Source organism: Equus quagga, chromosome 4 (assembly GCF_021613505.1).
Source record: "Equus quagga isolate Etosha38 chromosome 4, UCLA_HA_Equagga_1.0, whole genome shotgun sequence".
Classification (NCBI taxonomy): domain Eukaryota; kingdom Metazoa; phylum Chordata; class Mammalia; order Perissodactyla; family Equidae; genus Equus; species Equus quagga.
This window is the reverse complement of record NC_060270.1, coordinates 135,793,211-135,809,058: the sequence shown is the minus strand read 5'-3', so window position 1 is coordinate 135,809,058 and position 15,848 is coordinate 135,793,211. Positions and strand designations below refer to the sequence as shown.

Sequence of the window (15,848 nt, the reverse complement as noted above, 5' to 3'; positions counted from 1 at the left end):
TAGGGTAAGTGGTAAATGATATGGAGAAAAATAGCAAAAGAATTTCATTTCACACATCACAAAATTCCAGATAAGTTTCCTTTTTAAAGAAAACACAGGAAAACTTAAAAACATTTTAGAGAATTCCTCTGAAAAGAATTTTTCAGTTTACAAACATGACAGAAGTAAAGATGGAACAGCTTTAACTACATGAAAATTGAAAACTTTACAATTAAAAAACAAAAGGACAAAGAACTGTACATTCAAAAAAGTAATGAGGTGTGAATGTGTCAAGTCACAAGAGAAGAGGAAATGTTCAAATTCATTAATTAGAAAATAAAGTTTCAAGTTTCGTTTCCACCACGATAACTTTTTTTTAGAGTTATACACTATATTTGTTAGGGCTGTAATAACAGTACCAGACACTGGGTGGTTTATACAACAGGAAATTCCTTCACGCTTCTCGAGACCGGAAGTTGGGAAATCAAGGTGTGGGCAGGGTTGTTTACTTAGAGACCTCGCTCCTTGGCTTGCAGATGACCATCTTCTGTCTTTAGATGGTCTTTGCTCTGTACACGTCTGTATTTTAATCCCTTTTTATAAAGAAACACCAGTTACTGGATTAGGGCCCACCCTAATTACCACATTTAATCTAATTCTCTCTGTTAAGGCCCTATTTACAAAGTCACATTCTGAGCTAGTGGGAGTTAGTACTTACACATGAATTTGGGGGGTTATAGCCCTCCAAACAGCCCATAACACGCACAGAAGGACACACTAAAATAGTTGATTTCATAAATGAGACTTTGGGTATATCCCAAGTTAACGATTGGCTGGATTTGGGCTTTGCTAATTTTAAAACCAGTCTGGAAAGCAATTTTGGCAATATGTACAACGTTTTTTCAACGTTCATTGTCACTCATCCTGTAATTTTAGTGTGGGGATCTCTCCTAAAGAAATTATTTAAACCCCCTAAATTGCTCTGCACACAGTCGTCCCTCGCGGCCTTTACCTGTAACAGCAGAAGACGCGCGATGCCCATCTCGTGCACCGTAGTTAGGGTCCCTGAGAACCTATGCACAGGGCTGCGAGGTGACGGTCAGTAGCTTCGTCCTCCTGAGACCGGGATTCCGTAGGTTTGCTTAATTAAACGTGCTGCTAACTGCATCCTGAACAGCTATCCATTTCCCGGGTTACTGTGACGAATTTCTCCCTTTTTACCTTATATTTAGTGGTCCTGGCCTCGATGTAAGGATTTAGGTATTAATGGTTTCAAGCACTTTCAAATCCTTTAAGGGGCTTAAGAAATGCAAACCACCATAGGAATTTGGGGAACGTGTTTTCCTCATCACGTTACCCCACAATCGTTGTGCATCTGTACAGGGCAGGTTATCTGCGTTGTTCTCCTGTGCAAACATGACCAGTAAAATTATGCTTTATCGTAATAGGTGATAATTTTATGTGCTTCCGACTAAGTCTGGAACGAGTGAGGATGTTTTTCAAGTGACAAAACGGAGGCGGGCGGGGCGCGGGGGTCAGGATCGGCACCTCGTTCCGTCAAACCGCAGGCGGACGACTGTCGTCGTTCAAAGGCTGTTCCCCGACGCTCGTCTTGTCCTCGCGCCCTCCGCTCCTCCGGGCGCAGTTATTCGGCCTGAACACTCAGGCCCCCCAGGGAGGGAACGTCGTCTGACTTCCTGAGTCCAGCTCCTGCTCACTCATTAAACTTTTAATTCAAACTTTCGGAAAATCTTTCCAAACCAACGTCAGTGCGTGTGGGTCCCAGCCAAGAATGACTTAACTAAGTTTAAATACGTCTCAGACCCTTAGCGAACGCCCAAATCCAGACAAGTACTACGTGGGGCTATTTGACGCAGGTAATTTTTTTAAGCATCCTTTTAGTAGTTACAATCCGGGCGCAGGCTATTTTGCACCCTGCTTCCCTCGCTGTTCTTGTTTCTGGCGTCCACAAATACGGCTTTTAATGGGCAGGGACGAGGCTGCCCCCCACTACCTGACGTGTTTTCTCAGAGCGAGCCAACATGGCCGCCGTGAGGCCCTTCCTCGGTCCTCCTCCAGGCTGCCAGCTCCCGACGCGGCGCCTGCGCACTCGGCGCCCACACGCGCCGTCCCAGCCCCTCCCGCGGGGACGCGCTGTTCGCCCCGCCCCTCGGCGGAGACGCGCTCGCAGCGTCACCGGTGTTTTCGAGCAGAGTCTCGACGCTGCGGCTGTCAGCTCCATTTTGTTGTCGGAGCTCGTCGCGGGTGGCCACGTCTTCTCCGTGGTCGCGTTGCAAATTTTGTCGCTTTCGGCTTGGACTCTCTAGCCAAGACGGTAAGACGCAGGAGGAAGCCGGATAGGTGTCGGGGCCGTTTTTCTGTGGCTCGAGAGCGCACGGAGATGCCCGTCTCCGGGCTTGTTTGCCCCCCGCTGTCTCCGGCCTGACGGCGCCTTCCCCGTTCCCCCGGGCTGCACGGAGGCGGCCGGCTGGTCCTCCCTGCTCCGCTGTGCCTTCGCCGCGGCGCCCTGGCGGAGGACGGTGGCAGTGCTGGCTGGGCGGGGAGCTTCCCGACCTTCGCCTGCCTGGGGGCGGGGAGGCCCACGGCAGTCCGTGGGCGCCATGTTGTCGGCGGCGGCCTCGGCCGCGCTGTAAGATGGCGGCGGGGGGCGGTGTTTGCTTGGGTTCTGGAATGTGCGTGAGTCACGCTCGTGAGGAACGGTGTTCGCTGCAGAGACAGAGGAGGGCGGAGCGCGTTGGTCGGGTGGAAGGCCGTGTCGTCTGTCGTGTGGTGGAGCCTCAGGAGTGGAGGGAAATTGGCGGTGTCTCCCCTGGTGGTGCTGAGCGGGCGCGCGGGCGGGGTCGGGCGGCCGGCGGTTGTGTGGAGGAGCTGCGCGCCCGGGGTGGGGCGGCTGGGGAGCCGCTGGAACGCTTTGACTCCTCCGAGTGTGGGCGCGGGCGGCGAGGCGCCGCGTCTGTGTAACGTCCTTCCCAAGTTGGGCGTTTGTGTTCGAAGCCTTTCTGAGAGGAAGGTGGCTCGCCCTCCCCCGAACTGCGTCAGCCTGCCCTTAGCGGGGCTCGGTGTCCCGCGGTCCGCGCTGGGGCCTGGTACGCACAGGCCGGGGTGCCGTAGTTGTGTTTCTGCTGCTTCGTCGCTTGCTGTGTGCAGTGGAAGGCTCTGGCAGTTGGATCGATTGACCTCCTTTACAGAAATGTAGTGTTGGTTGTGTTGCGGAGAACATCTGTGATTGCTTATGAGTTGGAGGCCGGTTTCTGAGACACATTTAAATGGGGAGAGTTACGGGGACCTGTAGTAAATTTGTGCTGCTGGCAGGAAAGGAGTAAGATTTTGCCAAAATTGATAAATTGGGATTTCCACCCCCACTCCTTTTTTACTTTTCCCGAGTTCTTGCAATAAATCCGAGCATGACGTGGAAAGTGCGGAATGTCTGTGACGAAAGGTCAGGCTCACGTTATGGGGCAACCCAATCCTGGGTTTATCAGTGACTTCAGATAGGGTACCATTGACTTTTGGACTTCGATTTGAAAGAAGAATTTAAAACTTCACAACTAGAGAGAATTTGCAAAGAAGAGTGTAATTAGGCTGCTCAGTGTTGACACGTGGGGCAGCATTTAACTGAGAAAAATGTCTTTTGTGTAGATGAGACACTCGAAAAGAACTTATTGTCCTGATTGGGATGAAAAAGATTGGGATTGTGGAAAATGGAGGAGCAGTAGCAGTCATAAAAGAAGGAAGAGATCACACAGCAGTGCCCGGGAGAACAAGCGCTGCAAATATAATCACTCTAAAACATCTGATAGGTAAGGAGCATAAAGTGTCTCAGTATAAAAATAGGTTTTCACTACAATGCTTTGTGTCGATTATATCTCAGTAAAACTAGGGAACAATACATTTTCATGATTAAAACTAGTATTAAAATTTAGCCTGATCACCGTTCCCTTTTCCAATGATGGCTTGTAATGGTTGATAAAAATCGTGTGGGGTTTGTTTGTGTTTTGGTGGAGAAAGCATAAAATGTTACTAGGATTACTGTCTTGAGAGGTTTACTGAGAATTTGAGGCTATTTGGTATTAACATAGAGCATTGAGAAAATATTTAATTTTTCTAGCTATTATTTGGAAAGCAGATCCTTAAATGAGAAAGATTATCACAGTCGACGCTACATTGATGAATACAGAAATGACTACAATCAAGGATGTGAACCTGGACATCGCCATAGAGACCATGAAAGCAGATATCAGAATCATAGTAGCAAGTCCTCTGGTAGAAGTGGAAGAAGTAGTTATAAAAGCAAACACAGGATTCACCACAGTACTTCACGTCATCATTCACATGGGGTATGAGCTCTTTTAAAACATCTTGAAAATTTTATTTCCCATGTGGAACAGGAAAACTGTTGAATTTGTGCTTGATCATTTGAGAAAGTTTTGTTTAAGATGAAGTCATGCTAATTTTAACTTGCAGGATTTTTCAGTGTTTGTGCATTTGATAGGAAATTCCTGAAATAGAATACATGTTTAGCTATGTAATAACAGATTTTATTACTAGTTGGCAGCTAATTGTCATTCCAGTGAAAGAGTGAAAGTAATTAATTTAGGTTAGTTTAGAGCAGTGATTACAAAATATTCTGAAAGATTTTTTTGTGGTACTTCCAGAGTTCTGATTTGTTTTGATAAATTGAAGCTCTTATCACAAAAATAGAATAGACATTTTATTTTTGTATGATTGAGGATTAGGCATGCCTGTGTTCTCGCAAAGCATGCTCTAATCCTTTTTTCACTAAACAAACCACTTAACATATTTGAACATTATGGGTTATGTGTTAATTTGCAGATCAGCTCAGATGACATTTAAAATGCCACAGTGTTATTAAATGCCGAAACTTTTTCTCCCTAAAATTAGGACTTTAATTTTATTTACTGTTTTGATAATTTGTTTTCGTAGATTAGCTAGGAAATCTTAATTTGGCCACTTTGACAAGTAAATACTACATCCTACAATTTTGCAACATTAAATTAGGACACTAGAAACTTAAAATTATGTTTCAGTGAATACAACTAAGCATTTTTTTAAAAAAGAAAAACAATTGTATTATGTTTGTTGCCTTGCCACTTTGAGTATCTTATCTGAAAATCTGTTCCTTGCCATGTTTTTCTCCTGTTAACATAAACTATGTGCCCTGTGAATTTCTGGGGACTGAATTTGAAATTGCTCCTGCCAACCGTTTGTGGCCTGGCGTGTATCTGAATGCCTGAATATCTCCCCGCTGAATGAATTTCGTATTCTGCCCTGAATTCACTCGGGTATATTGATTGGCTGGATGATCTTGGTGCCGCCCACTTGACGTTTCCAGAAGAGTCACCGAAGGAAAAGAACCAGGAGTGTAGAGGATGATGAGGAGGGTCACCTGATCTGTCAGAGTGGAGACGTACTAAGTGCAAGATGTATAGAATATTTTTCAACACTTATTAACTTTTCAGATAACATAATCTATATATAGATTAAGATTTCAGGGATTTGGAAATCTTTTTCTTTCTCTGTTTTTTCTGTTCTGTTTTATTTTGTTTTTTCCATTTCTTTTGGTGGGGGGGGATTGTGTTTTTGCTTTCTTTAGAAGTTTAATGTTTGTTATGCAAAACTTCCAAAACAGTAAATCAAGTTAATGAAATTAGCTTAAGAATGAAATTAGACCTAAACATAGTTATATATGTTTTTTGATGGTGTTCACCGATAAAATATCTAGTGATAAAGAAATTTGTAGCATCGAATAGAATAATCTGCATTGATAGCATTTATTATGATAAGTAAACTGTTTCCACTTCTTGGTATGACTGAGATTTATTTCTCTCTTTTAGATGAAATTGTTGATACTTTAGGTGAAGGAGCTTTTGGAAAAGTCGTGGAGTGCATTGATCATAAAGCGTAAGTTTTCTGGCGCAGGATTGCACTTGGGAGGTCAACAATATAGAAAATTTATTTAGCTTTAGATTATGTTCTGGCTATGAGTTAGATAAATTGTTATACAGTCATGTGTCACTTACCAACGAGGATATGTTCCGAGAAATGTGTTAAGCGATTTTATCATTGTGTGAACTTTATATAGTGTACTGACACAAAGCTAGATGATGTAGCCTTCTACGCACACAGGCTACGTGGTACTAATCTTATGGGGCCACCATCATATATACTGTCCATCATTGACCAAATCGTCATTATGCAATGCATGACCATACCATTTTAGCTTGAGATTTTCACTTGGATGTAGGAAACTCCCAGTAAAAGGTACTAGCCCTTTGTATTTTTAAGCAGTAGCTATTAATAGTGTGTGTAGCCTGTCATACCAGTTTTCAGCTGAGAACAGATTATCTTGTTTCAGAAAGTATTCTTTCATTGTCCTACTGGGCAGGAGCTGTGGCCATCAATTTTTTCCTAGTTCAGTGATTCTCAGCCTTGGTTTTATATTAGGAGTCTTTGGAGTTTTGCTTATCCCAGACATATTGAAGCAGTCTTCACGGTAGTTTATGTGTGACCTTCAAACTACTGATTGAAATTTAAAATAGTACAAGAAATTTTGCCTTTCCCTTTTTTGCCCTGTTGAATTTTTTTTTCCTTTGTAATGGCAAAGCTTTTCTAAATGACTTATTAGAGAGTGCTTCCTACTCTTGATTGATAAAGTTCTGAGAGCTTGAGTTCTTTATTATGACCCCATCATATCCCAATTTTCTTGGTAACCTGGACCAAAGGAAGATTTGGTAGAATATTTGCTAGTGACAGGAAGAAACTGCTTTACGTACATTTGTTTTGCATCTTACTTGGAATGCAAATTGGGGTGGTGATATCCCAGTATTCTTTTTAAGTTAGAACGGTTGATACGTAGTTTACTTGAAGGACCAAAAAATAATACATGTGAGTGGTGGTCTGATGAAAGAAATTTGTGTCATTCAACGTGTATGTGTATTACCAACCCTTACCATGTGCCCAAAGGTCATTCTAGTTGCTTACATAGAGTTGCATTTAGAAGAGAGTACTTCTATGTGATCAAACTGAGTACTAGACTGTAAATTCAAGAAAACAACCATGATGGGTCAATGTAGAAGTAGTACATTTTGAAGAGTGCTGGAAAAGTGGAATTGGATGTCTTTTTTTTTTCTTTTTAACTTGGATTTATTCTCTGTAACAGGGGAGGTAGACATGTAGCAGTAAAAATAGTTAAAAATGTGGATAGATATTGTGAAGCTGCTCGCTCAGAAATACAAGTTCTGGAACACTTAAATACTACAGACCCCAGCAGTACATTGTAAGTATCACAATAGAGCTTAGAAAATGGCCTCAGGTAGATTTGAATTGTGAAAAGCTGTACTCAGTTACTTTTCATATGTTTCTAGCCGCTGTGTCCAGATGTTGGAGTGGTTTGAGCATCATGGTCACATTTGCATTGTGTTTGAACTGCTAGGACTTAGTACCTATGATTTCATTAAAGAAAATGGTTTTGTGCCATTTCGACTGGACCATATTAGGAAGATGGCCTATCAGATATGCAAGTCTGTGAATTGTAAGTACTTAGCCTATCTTTCAGAAATTTCAGTTTAAGGCTAATTTTTTTCTCCCTCTTCCCAAAGCCCCTCAGTACCTAGTTGTATATTTTAGTTTTGGGTCCTTCTAGTTGTGCATGTGGGATGCCGCCTCAGCATTGCTCAAAGAGCAGTGCTATGTCCACGCCCAGGATCCAGACTGGCGAAACCCTGGGCCACCAAAGCAGTGTGTGCAACTTAACCACTCAGCCACAGGGCTGGCCCCCTATTGAGACTAAGTGAACGCCATACTGACAGGGATCTTTCAGGAAAAGAAGGAATCTAAAATAATAGGACTTGGAAGCCTGACTTTAGGCATGAGGAAGATGTAGCTGATTACAGGCTATTGGTCAGTTTACTGCATTTTATTAAGTAAATAATATGTTGTCCAGCATATAATAATATATTGTCATGTGGAAGACCTATAGCCTTTTTTCGTTTGTTTTTTTTTTTTTTTTTTTTTTTTGGAGGAAGATTAGCCCTGAGCTAACTGCCACCAATCCTCTTTTTGCTGAGGAAGACTGGCCCTGAGCTAAAATCCGGGCCTCTACTTTGTATGTGGGACGCCTGCCACAGCATGGCTTGCTAAGTGGTGCCATGTCCAAACCCGGGAATCGAACTGGCGAACCCTGGGCTGCGAAGCAGAACGTGCACACTTAACTGCTGCGCCACCGGGCTGGCCCCAACTATAGCCTTTCTGATTCCTAAAATTATTAACCCAGAACCACTGGGTTAAAATTAAGGAATGGCAATTTTTAGCTTCATAAGAGAAAGGTATTTCTTTCTTCAGTTTTTAAGCAATAGCTGTCATTGGACTAATTTTTTTAAGGAGGGTATTGGATTTTAGTACCTGGTGGTTTTCTAGCAGGCTATTTGAATGTTGACCACTTACTTGGACATGTGGAAAAGGCATCAGAGAGGCTTTTTATTATAGGGCTTTTGGGTTTGGTTAAGTTTTTGGCTTTTGATTTTCAGATTACAGCAATTTTTTCTGTTTCATTCTCAGTTCTGCACAGTAATAAGTTGACTCACACAGACTTAAAGCCTGAAAACATCTTATTTGTGCAATCTGATTACACAGAGGCTTATAATCCCAAAATGGTATGTCTTTGATGTATTATCTTCATAATTTCAAATGAATATTTCATATCATCTTAATATTATGCCTAATTAACCATCATTTATAATTTTCAGAAACGTGATGAACGTACCTTAATAAATCCAGATATTAAAGTTGTAGATTTCGGCAGTGCAACATATGATGATGAACATCACAGTACCTTGGTCTCTACAAGACATTATAGGGCACCTGAAGTTATTTTAGGTAAGTATTTCTTAGTTGTGCTTGGGAAACCTGTATATCTTTATTGAAGCTGACTTGAAAATTTATTTGTAGTTTTAAGTCTTATTTGTGGGACCTTTTGTCTTTTTCCTCTTAATGGGTTAGTGTAAAACACATTAAAGATTTTAAGCTTTTATTCCAGATAGCTCTGGGACTTTGAGTAGGTGGTAGTATGACCTTTCTGGGGGTTTTTTTTGTTTGTTTTTGGTTTTTGTTTTTGTTTTTTTGAGGAAGATTAGCCCTGAGCTAACTGCTGCCAATCCTCCTCTTTTTGCTGAGGAAGACTGGTCCTGAGCTAACATCCATGCCAATTTCCTCTACTTTATATGTGGGATGCTTACCACAGCATGGCTTTTGCCAAGCAGTGCCATGTCCGCACCTGGGATCCGAACCGGCACACCCTGGGCCGCCAAGAAGCGGAATGTGCGAGCTTAACCGCTGCGCCACCAGGCCGGCCCAACCTTTCTGGAATTCAGTTTGCACGTTTGTAATATGTAGTGGGGTTTTAAAGATTTTATTTTTCCTTTTTCTCCCCAAAGCCCCCTGGTATATAGTTGTGTATTTTTAGTTGTGGGTCCTTCTAGTTGTGGCATGTGGGACACCGCCTCAGCATGGGTTGATGAGCAGTGTCATGTCTGTGCCCAGGATGTGAACCAGCGAAACCCTGGGCCACCAAAGCAGAGCGTGCAAACTTAACCACTCGGCCACAGGGCCGGCCCCTCTGGTGGGGTGTTAAAACAAATGTTTAGTGTTTTTTATATCCCAGACACTTTCCATGTCAGTCAGTCCTTGCATGGTGTAGATAGCTCCTGTTTTGCAGGTTAGAAAATTGAGGCTCATGAAAAACAAATGTTTTTGCCCAAATCATTAGTGAGGAAAGAGGTGAGCCAGAGTTGGAACTCTAAACTAGATGTCATCAGAGCCCTAACTGTTACATACTCTGCTATTATATTACTTTTAATCTTGGATTGAGTGATTCCTTCAGGATCTTCCTAGCTCAAACTTCAAATTATATATTTTTTTTAAATGTCTTTAAGAAATATTGAGGATTTTTTTCCCCTAACAGTTTGTTTTGTTTTGCAGCCCTAGGATGGTCCCAACCATGTGATGTCTGGAGTATTGGATGTATTCTTATAGAATACTACCTTGGGTTTACAGTATTTCCAGTAAGTGACAGTGATCTGTTTCAGTGGTGTTATGAATGCTTTTAATGCAAAGTGTCCGCATTTGGGTAGTTTCGCCCCCTTCCCCCCATGATACACTGTTAGTTGTAGATAAGTCTAAAGCAATAAGTATATTATCCTTGTTCATTCAAGGAAATCATTAGTGAGCTTCTGTAGGCCTTAGCATTCTTCATTGTAGCTGTAGTGTGCTGAAAGTATGCCTTTTTTTGTGATCATTTTCCTTGTGACCTCTCATCATCTATGGACTAGAAATCTAGCAGCTATGTTACATGAGTACAAGGCATAATGTGCAAGTAAAGTTGGTTAATAAGTTTTCTTTATTATTTTAGACACATGATAGTAAGGAGCACTTAGCAATGATGGAAAGGATTCTTGGACCTTTACCAAAACATATGATACAGAAAACCAGGTATGTGTTATTTAAGAATAAGTGCCATCCTTAGTACCACTTGATCACGTCTTCTGATTAGAACTTTATAAAATGAAGTCAGTCAGGCTAAGCTTAAGTAGCACATTACCTTGCTGGGAACCCAGTAACTATCTCTAGGCTGCCTTTTAAATCTCTAAAAACGTGTTTATCTTTGAGCTTTAAAAGTATAATTGGTGAAGCCATTCACCTTTGCTAGATGTTTAAGTTTGTATTGTCAACATTATAAACATGAGTGGATATTGACTTACTCTTAGGAAACGTAAATATTTCCATCATGACCGATTGGACTGGGATGAACATAGTTCTGCTGGGAGATATGTTTCAAGGCGCTGTAAGCCTCTGAAGGTAAGCCTGGGTCATTGCTTAAATGATCAAAACTTTGAGCTACCCGTCTTTGCATGGTGGAGAAATAGAATTATAATTGTGGTAGTAGAAAAGGCTGATGACTATTTCTTTTCTTTTCAGGAATTTATGCTTTCTCAAGATGCTGAACATGAGCTGCTCTTTGACCTCATTGAGCAAATGTTGGAATATGATCCAGCTAAAAGGATTACTCTCAAAGAAGCCTTAAAGCATCCTTTCTTTTATCCTCTAAAAAAAACTATATAGATGTATAATTGTACAGCTCTTGAAGAGATCTTATAGACTGTATCAGTCTAGTTTTTAAGTATTAAGTTATTTTGTACAGCTTTTGTAAATTTAGCATTTTTGTATTGCCGTGTTTGTTTTGCTTAAATCATTTGATTTGTTAAGTAAATAGCTAAGTAAAGTAATGAACATTTTTCAGTAATTAATGTATAAAATGATTTCTTCAGAATAAATTTTTTGTGTTTATGAAATTAACATGAATCTGCAGTTTGATTTTAGCACCATTTTTCTTTGTACCTCTGTCACTTTAAAAAATGAAAATATATTTCTCCTCTTGGAGGTTTCCTTATGGCTTTGGAAATACTGTGGCATTTCCATTTTAGGGATTGCCAACTTTGGGACTTAGGCCTTCCTTCTCTAAACCAAGTCTAATGAAACTGATTTACAGGATACAAAGAAGTAGAGATAAGTCAAGATGATTTCGTTCTCCCTGTATTCCTGTTCATAGTTAATACTGCTGCTTTCTTGTCTCCACCATGAATGGGATTCTGCATATGGCTTAAGGTCCTGTGTTCCTTCAGGACTGATAATGAGTGAGTGACAGAGAAGCTTCTAGAATCCTCTGCAGCCAAGTCTGAATTATTAAGTAGTATAGTAAGTCAGTTTTTTGTCTATGGTTTCATCTATAGGTTAATCCATTTATGACTATATAGTCTGGTTTTTGTTTTTTTTTTAAGGTTTTGCTTAGTTGTAAGTTCCCTGCAAAATTGAGAGGAAGGTGCAAAGATTTCTGATAGGCAGTCATATGCTGCATAATGACATTTTGGTCAACGATAGACTGCGTATACAGTGGTGGTCCGAGAGATTTAAAGTTATGCTATCTAGATGGCATAGCCTGCTACACAACTAGGCTATGTAGTATTGATCTTCTGGGACCACCGTTGTATATGTGGTTCGTCGTTGACTGAAATGTCCTTACATGTGACACATGACTAACAGCATAAAGCCTAGGTGTGTAGTACGCTGTACCATCTAGGTTTGTCAAAGTACACTCTGATGTTTGCATGATGACAAAATTGCCTAGCAATGCATTTCTCAGAATGTGTCCCCGTTGTGAGGCATGACTCCTCCTTGCCCTGACACATGCATAGCCTGTCCCATTATTAATATTCCTTACCAGAGGGTACATTTGTTAAAATTGATGAACCTGAACCTGTGTTGATGTAATTACCCCAAGTCCCTAGACTACGTTCGGCTTCACTTTTGGTGTTTTGTATTCAATGGGTTTGGATAAGTGAATAATGACATGAATCCATCATTCTAGAATACTGTTTTCAATGCCCCCAAAAAACTGCGTTACGTATTCATCCTTCTGCCCCCAACCTCTGGCAACTGCTGTGACTTTCTTTGGCCAATGGAATGTTAGCAAATTGGCTCTAGGACACCACTTAAGAGGATAAGCCTCAAAGCCTGGAACACACTTTTTTTTTTTAAAGATTTTATTTTTTCCTTTTTTTCCTCCCCAAAGCCCCCCCGGTACATAGTTGTATATTCTTCGTTGTGGGTCCTTCTAGTTGTGGCATGTGGGACACTGCCTCAGCGTGGTTTGATGAGCAGTGCCATGTCCGCACCCAGGATTCGAACCAACGAAACACTGGGCCGCCTGCAGCGGAGCGCGCAAACTTAACCACTCGGCCACGGGGCCAGCCCCTGGAACAGTCTCTTTTAAGTCTAAGAAAATACAGGCCCTTTAAGGTTTATGTAATCCAATCTAATGCCTTGTCCGGAATGTCGTATAATTGGAATCATACCCTGTGTATCCTGTTCAGATTGGCTTATTAAATAATGTGTGTTTAAGGTTTCTCCGTGTCTTCTTAACTTTCTAGCTCGTTTCTCTTAGTGGTGAGTCACTATTGCGTTGTCTGGATATCCCACAGTTTATCCACTCACCTACTAAAGGATGACTTGATTGCTTCCCAGTTTTGACAATTAGGAATAAAGCTGCTGTAAACATCCGTGTGCAGGTTTTTGTGTGGACATGTTTCTGGTTCCTTTGGGTAGATGCTGAGACGCCTGATTGCCGCACCGAGAGGTAAGAGTATGTTGACTTTCGTGAGAGACCATGAAGCTGCCTTTTGAAGTGGTGGTACCATTTTGCGTTTCCACCAGCAGTAAGTAAGGGTTCCTGTTGCTCCACACACCACCAGCATTTGATTGGGTGGTTTTCTTGTTGAGTTCTAAGAATTATTTGTATATTTTGGATAACAGTAGTTTGTCAGATGTATGTATCTTAAGTATTTTCTTCCAGTCTGAAGCTTGCCTTCTCAATATTGTCTTTTACAGAGCAAAAGTTAATTTTTAGGAAGTCCAGTTTATCACTTCTTTCATGGATTCTGCCCTTGGTGTTAGTAGAAGTCCTCACCATGCCAGGATCATCCAGGTGCTCTCGTGTTACTTTCTGGGAGACACGTAACATATAGCTGTGTGTTTTATGTTTGAGTCTGTGATCCATTTTCAGTTAATTTTTGTGAAGGATACATGGTCTTTCTAGACACATGGACATCTAGTTCCTGAACCATTTGTTGAAATGAGGGGTTTTGTGTTGCAGTTCTTTTTTTTATTGTAAGTTTAAAAGTACAATTAAAGCTGAGAAATTTTAAGCAGATTTGTAGCCTATACTATAAATTCTTCCTTGTTGGCAGGATAAGGATCCCAACTCCAGAGCCAGACTGCCGAGGTTCGTATCTATCCCTTACTAACTGCATGACCTTGGAATGTCACTAAATCTTTGTGCTTACCTGTATTATCTGTAAAACTAAGGAAGATTATAGTATTTACCTCAGAGTTATGAGTACCAATTAGTTGAATATATGAAAAGGACAATTGGAATAGTGGTCTAGATTCTATGTTAGCTGTTCTGGTAGGAGGGGCATGTGTGTCTTGACGTATTTTGCGTGTTCCTTTGGTTCCATGCATTAGTCATTTGAATTTAATTAACTTCCCACTCAAAAATTATGTAAAGATTCTCTGTGCAGAGGATTTCTCTGAATCTTTTTCTCAAGAGTAAATTGTTAGATTTTAAATGACTTAACCTTAGATGTCTTAAATTATGTACTATATTGTAATCCTAAGTTTTGAGTTATGTAAATTTTGCCATTGCAGATGGTGACATGGACATTCAGTTGTACTAATTCCTAGGCTAAGATCTCAAAGTCAACTGCATTGGTTACATGTTTGATTGAAAGTAGCGTGCATTAGATTGGATTACATAAACCTTAAAGGCCTGTATTTTCTTACATTTAAAAGAGAGGTAGTTCCAGGCATTGAGGCTTATCCTGCCTCTTTAGAAGTGGTGTCCCAGAGCCAATTTGCTAACATCCCATTGGTCAAAGAAAGTCACGTGGTTGGGCCAGACTCTACATGGAAGGGCATTACAAAGTTACAGGGCAAAAGGTGTGGACAAAGACAGAAGTGGAGAATTTCGGACCATCAGTGGAATTAGTCACCCCCCCTGTCTACCCCCAGACTAAACAGAAGCCAGAGTGAGCCTGTTAAAACTAAGTATCAAGTCACTCATCTCAAAATCCTCTATCAGTATTATCAAAGTCCTTATAATCACCTTTGTAATGTATCTGCTGTGGCATTCCATCTTTCTGACTACACTGCCAGCTACTTTCTCCTCTAATGCAGTGTTCTGGCCTCACTGGCCACCTATTCCTCAAGCATACTGAGTACAGTCCTTCTAGATAGGCACGTCTCTTTGTCCCCCTTCAGGTGTTTATCTCAGGGAGGCCTTCCCTGACCACATGACTTAAAATTGCCACAACCCTTATCAACACCATCCACATGTCCCTTTTTCTGCTTTATTTTTCTCTATAGGAGTTTATTTTTACACCTCTGAAAGGTAAGCTCCATGACGTCAGATTTTAATTTGTTCTCTGCATATTCCAAGAACCTATAACAATGTCAGGTAGATAGAAGGTGCTCAATAAATATTTGTTGAATGAATGGATGATGATTTTTGGGGAGAGCAGTTCTTAGGAGGTTAGGAAGAGATCCATGTAAATAACCCAGGGAAGATTGTGCAGGCGGAGGAAGCAGTAACTGTCCCTGAGGCAGAAGCATCCTTAGTATGTTTAGTGAACAGCAAGGAGACCAGTGTGTTGAAGCTGAACGGGTGTTGGAAGGAGTGTTAGGAGATTAGATTAGAGACAGATCCAGGGCATCAGATCACATAGGGCTTTGCAGATGATTGTAAAGACTAGATTTTGTTCTGCATGAGATAGGAAGTCACTAGAAGGTTCCACATGGCTACAAGAATGGTTACGTGCAGCCCCTGGCTTATATTCTCCCAGTAGAGGAGAGAAAATTGCCTCCCTTTCAATAGTCAGAAAAGGATTCCCAGAAGAGTTATAGTTTCTTGATTTTGTGTCACAGAAATCCAGGTGGGTTGGTGGATGCAGATGGGGGCAAAATAAGATTGCCCATGAGATAATCATAGTTGAAACTGGATGATGGATCAACGAGTGTTCACTGTATTTTTTTTCTTGTATATTTTTTTGTTCTCCATGAAAAAATTTTTAAAAAGCTTTCCTTGGAACTGGACCCTATTAGCTAGAAGGCATATGTATTCATTATACATTGATTGGCATTCTTATTGATGCAGCCATATTGTGCAGACTAAATCAGGTTTTTGAACCTGAAGAGGTCAGACTGGATCAGAGGTTAGCAAA

At 41.2% G+C, this 15,848-nt stretch overlaps 1 protein-coding gene across 1 annotated transcript; it reads left to right on the top strand.

Moving 5' to 3' along the window:
• Positions 1–1,819: 1,819 nt before the first annotated feature.
• On the top strand, positions 1,820–11,370 carry CLK1 (CDC like kinase 1). The gene is made up of 13 exons (XM_046659001.1): positions 1,820–2,314; positions 3,640–3,800; positions 4,109–4,337; positions 5,354–5,444; positions 5,856–5,922; positions 7,181–7,297; positions 7,386–7,552; positions 8,578–8,672; positions 8,766–8,895; positions 9,997–10,079; positions 10,427–10,506; positions 10,782–10,872; positions 10,993–11,370. The coding sequence occupies exons 1-13, from the start codon at positions 1,964–1,966 to the stop codon at positions 11,134–11,136; spliced, it is 1,806 nt and encodes a 601-aa protein (XP_046514957.1). The 5' UTR covers positions 1,820–1,963; the 3' UTR covers positions 11,137–11,370.
• The last annotated feature ends 4,478 nt before the right edge of the window (positions 11,371–15,848 follow it).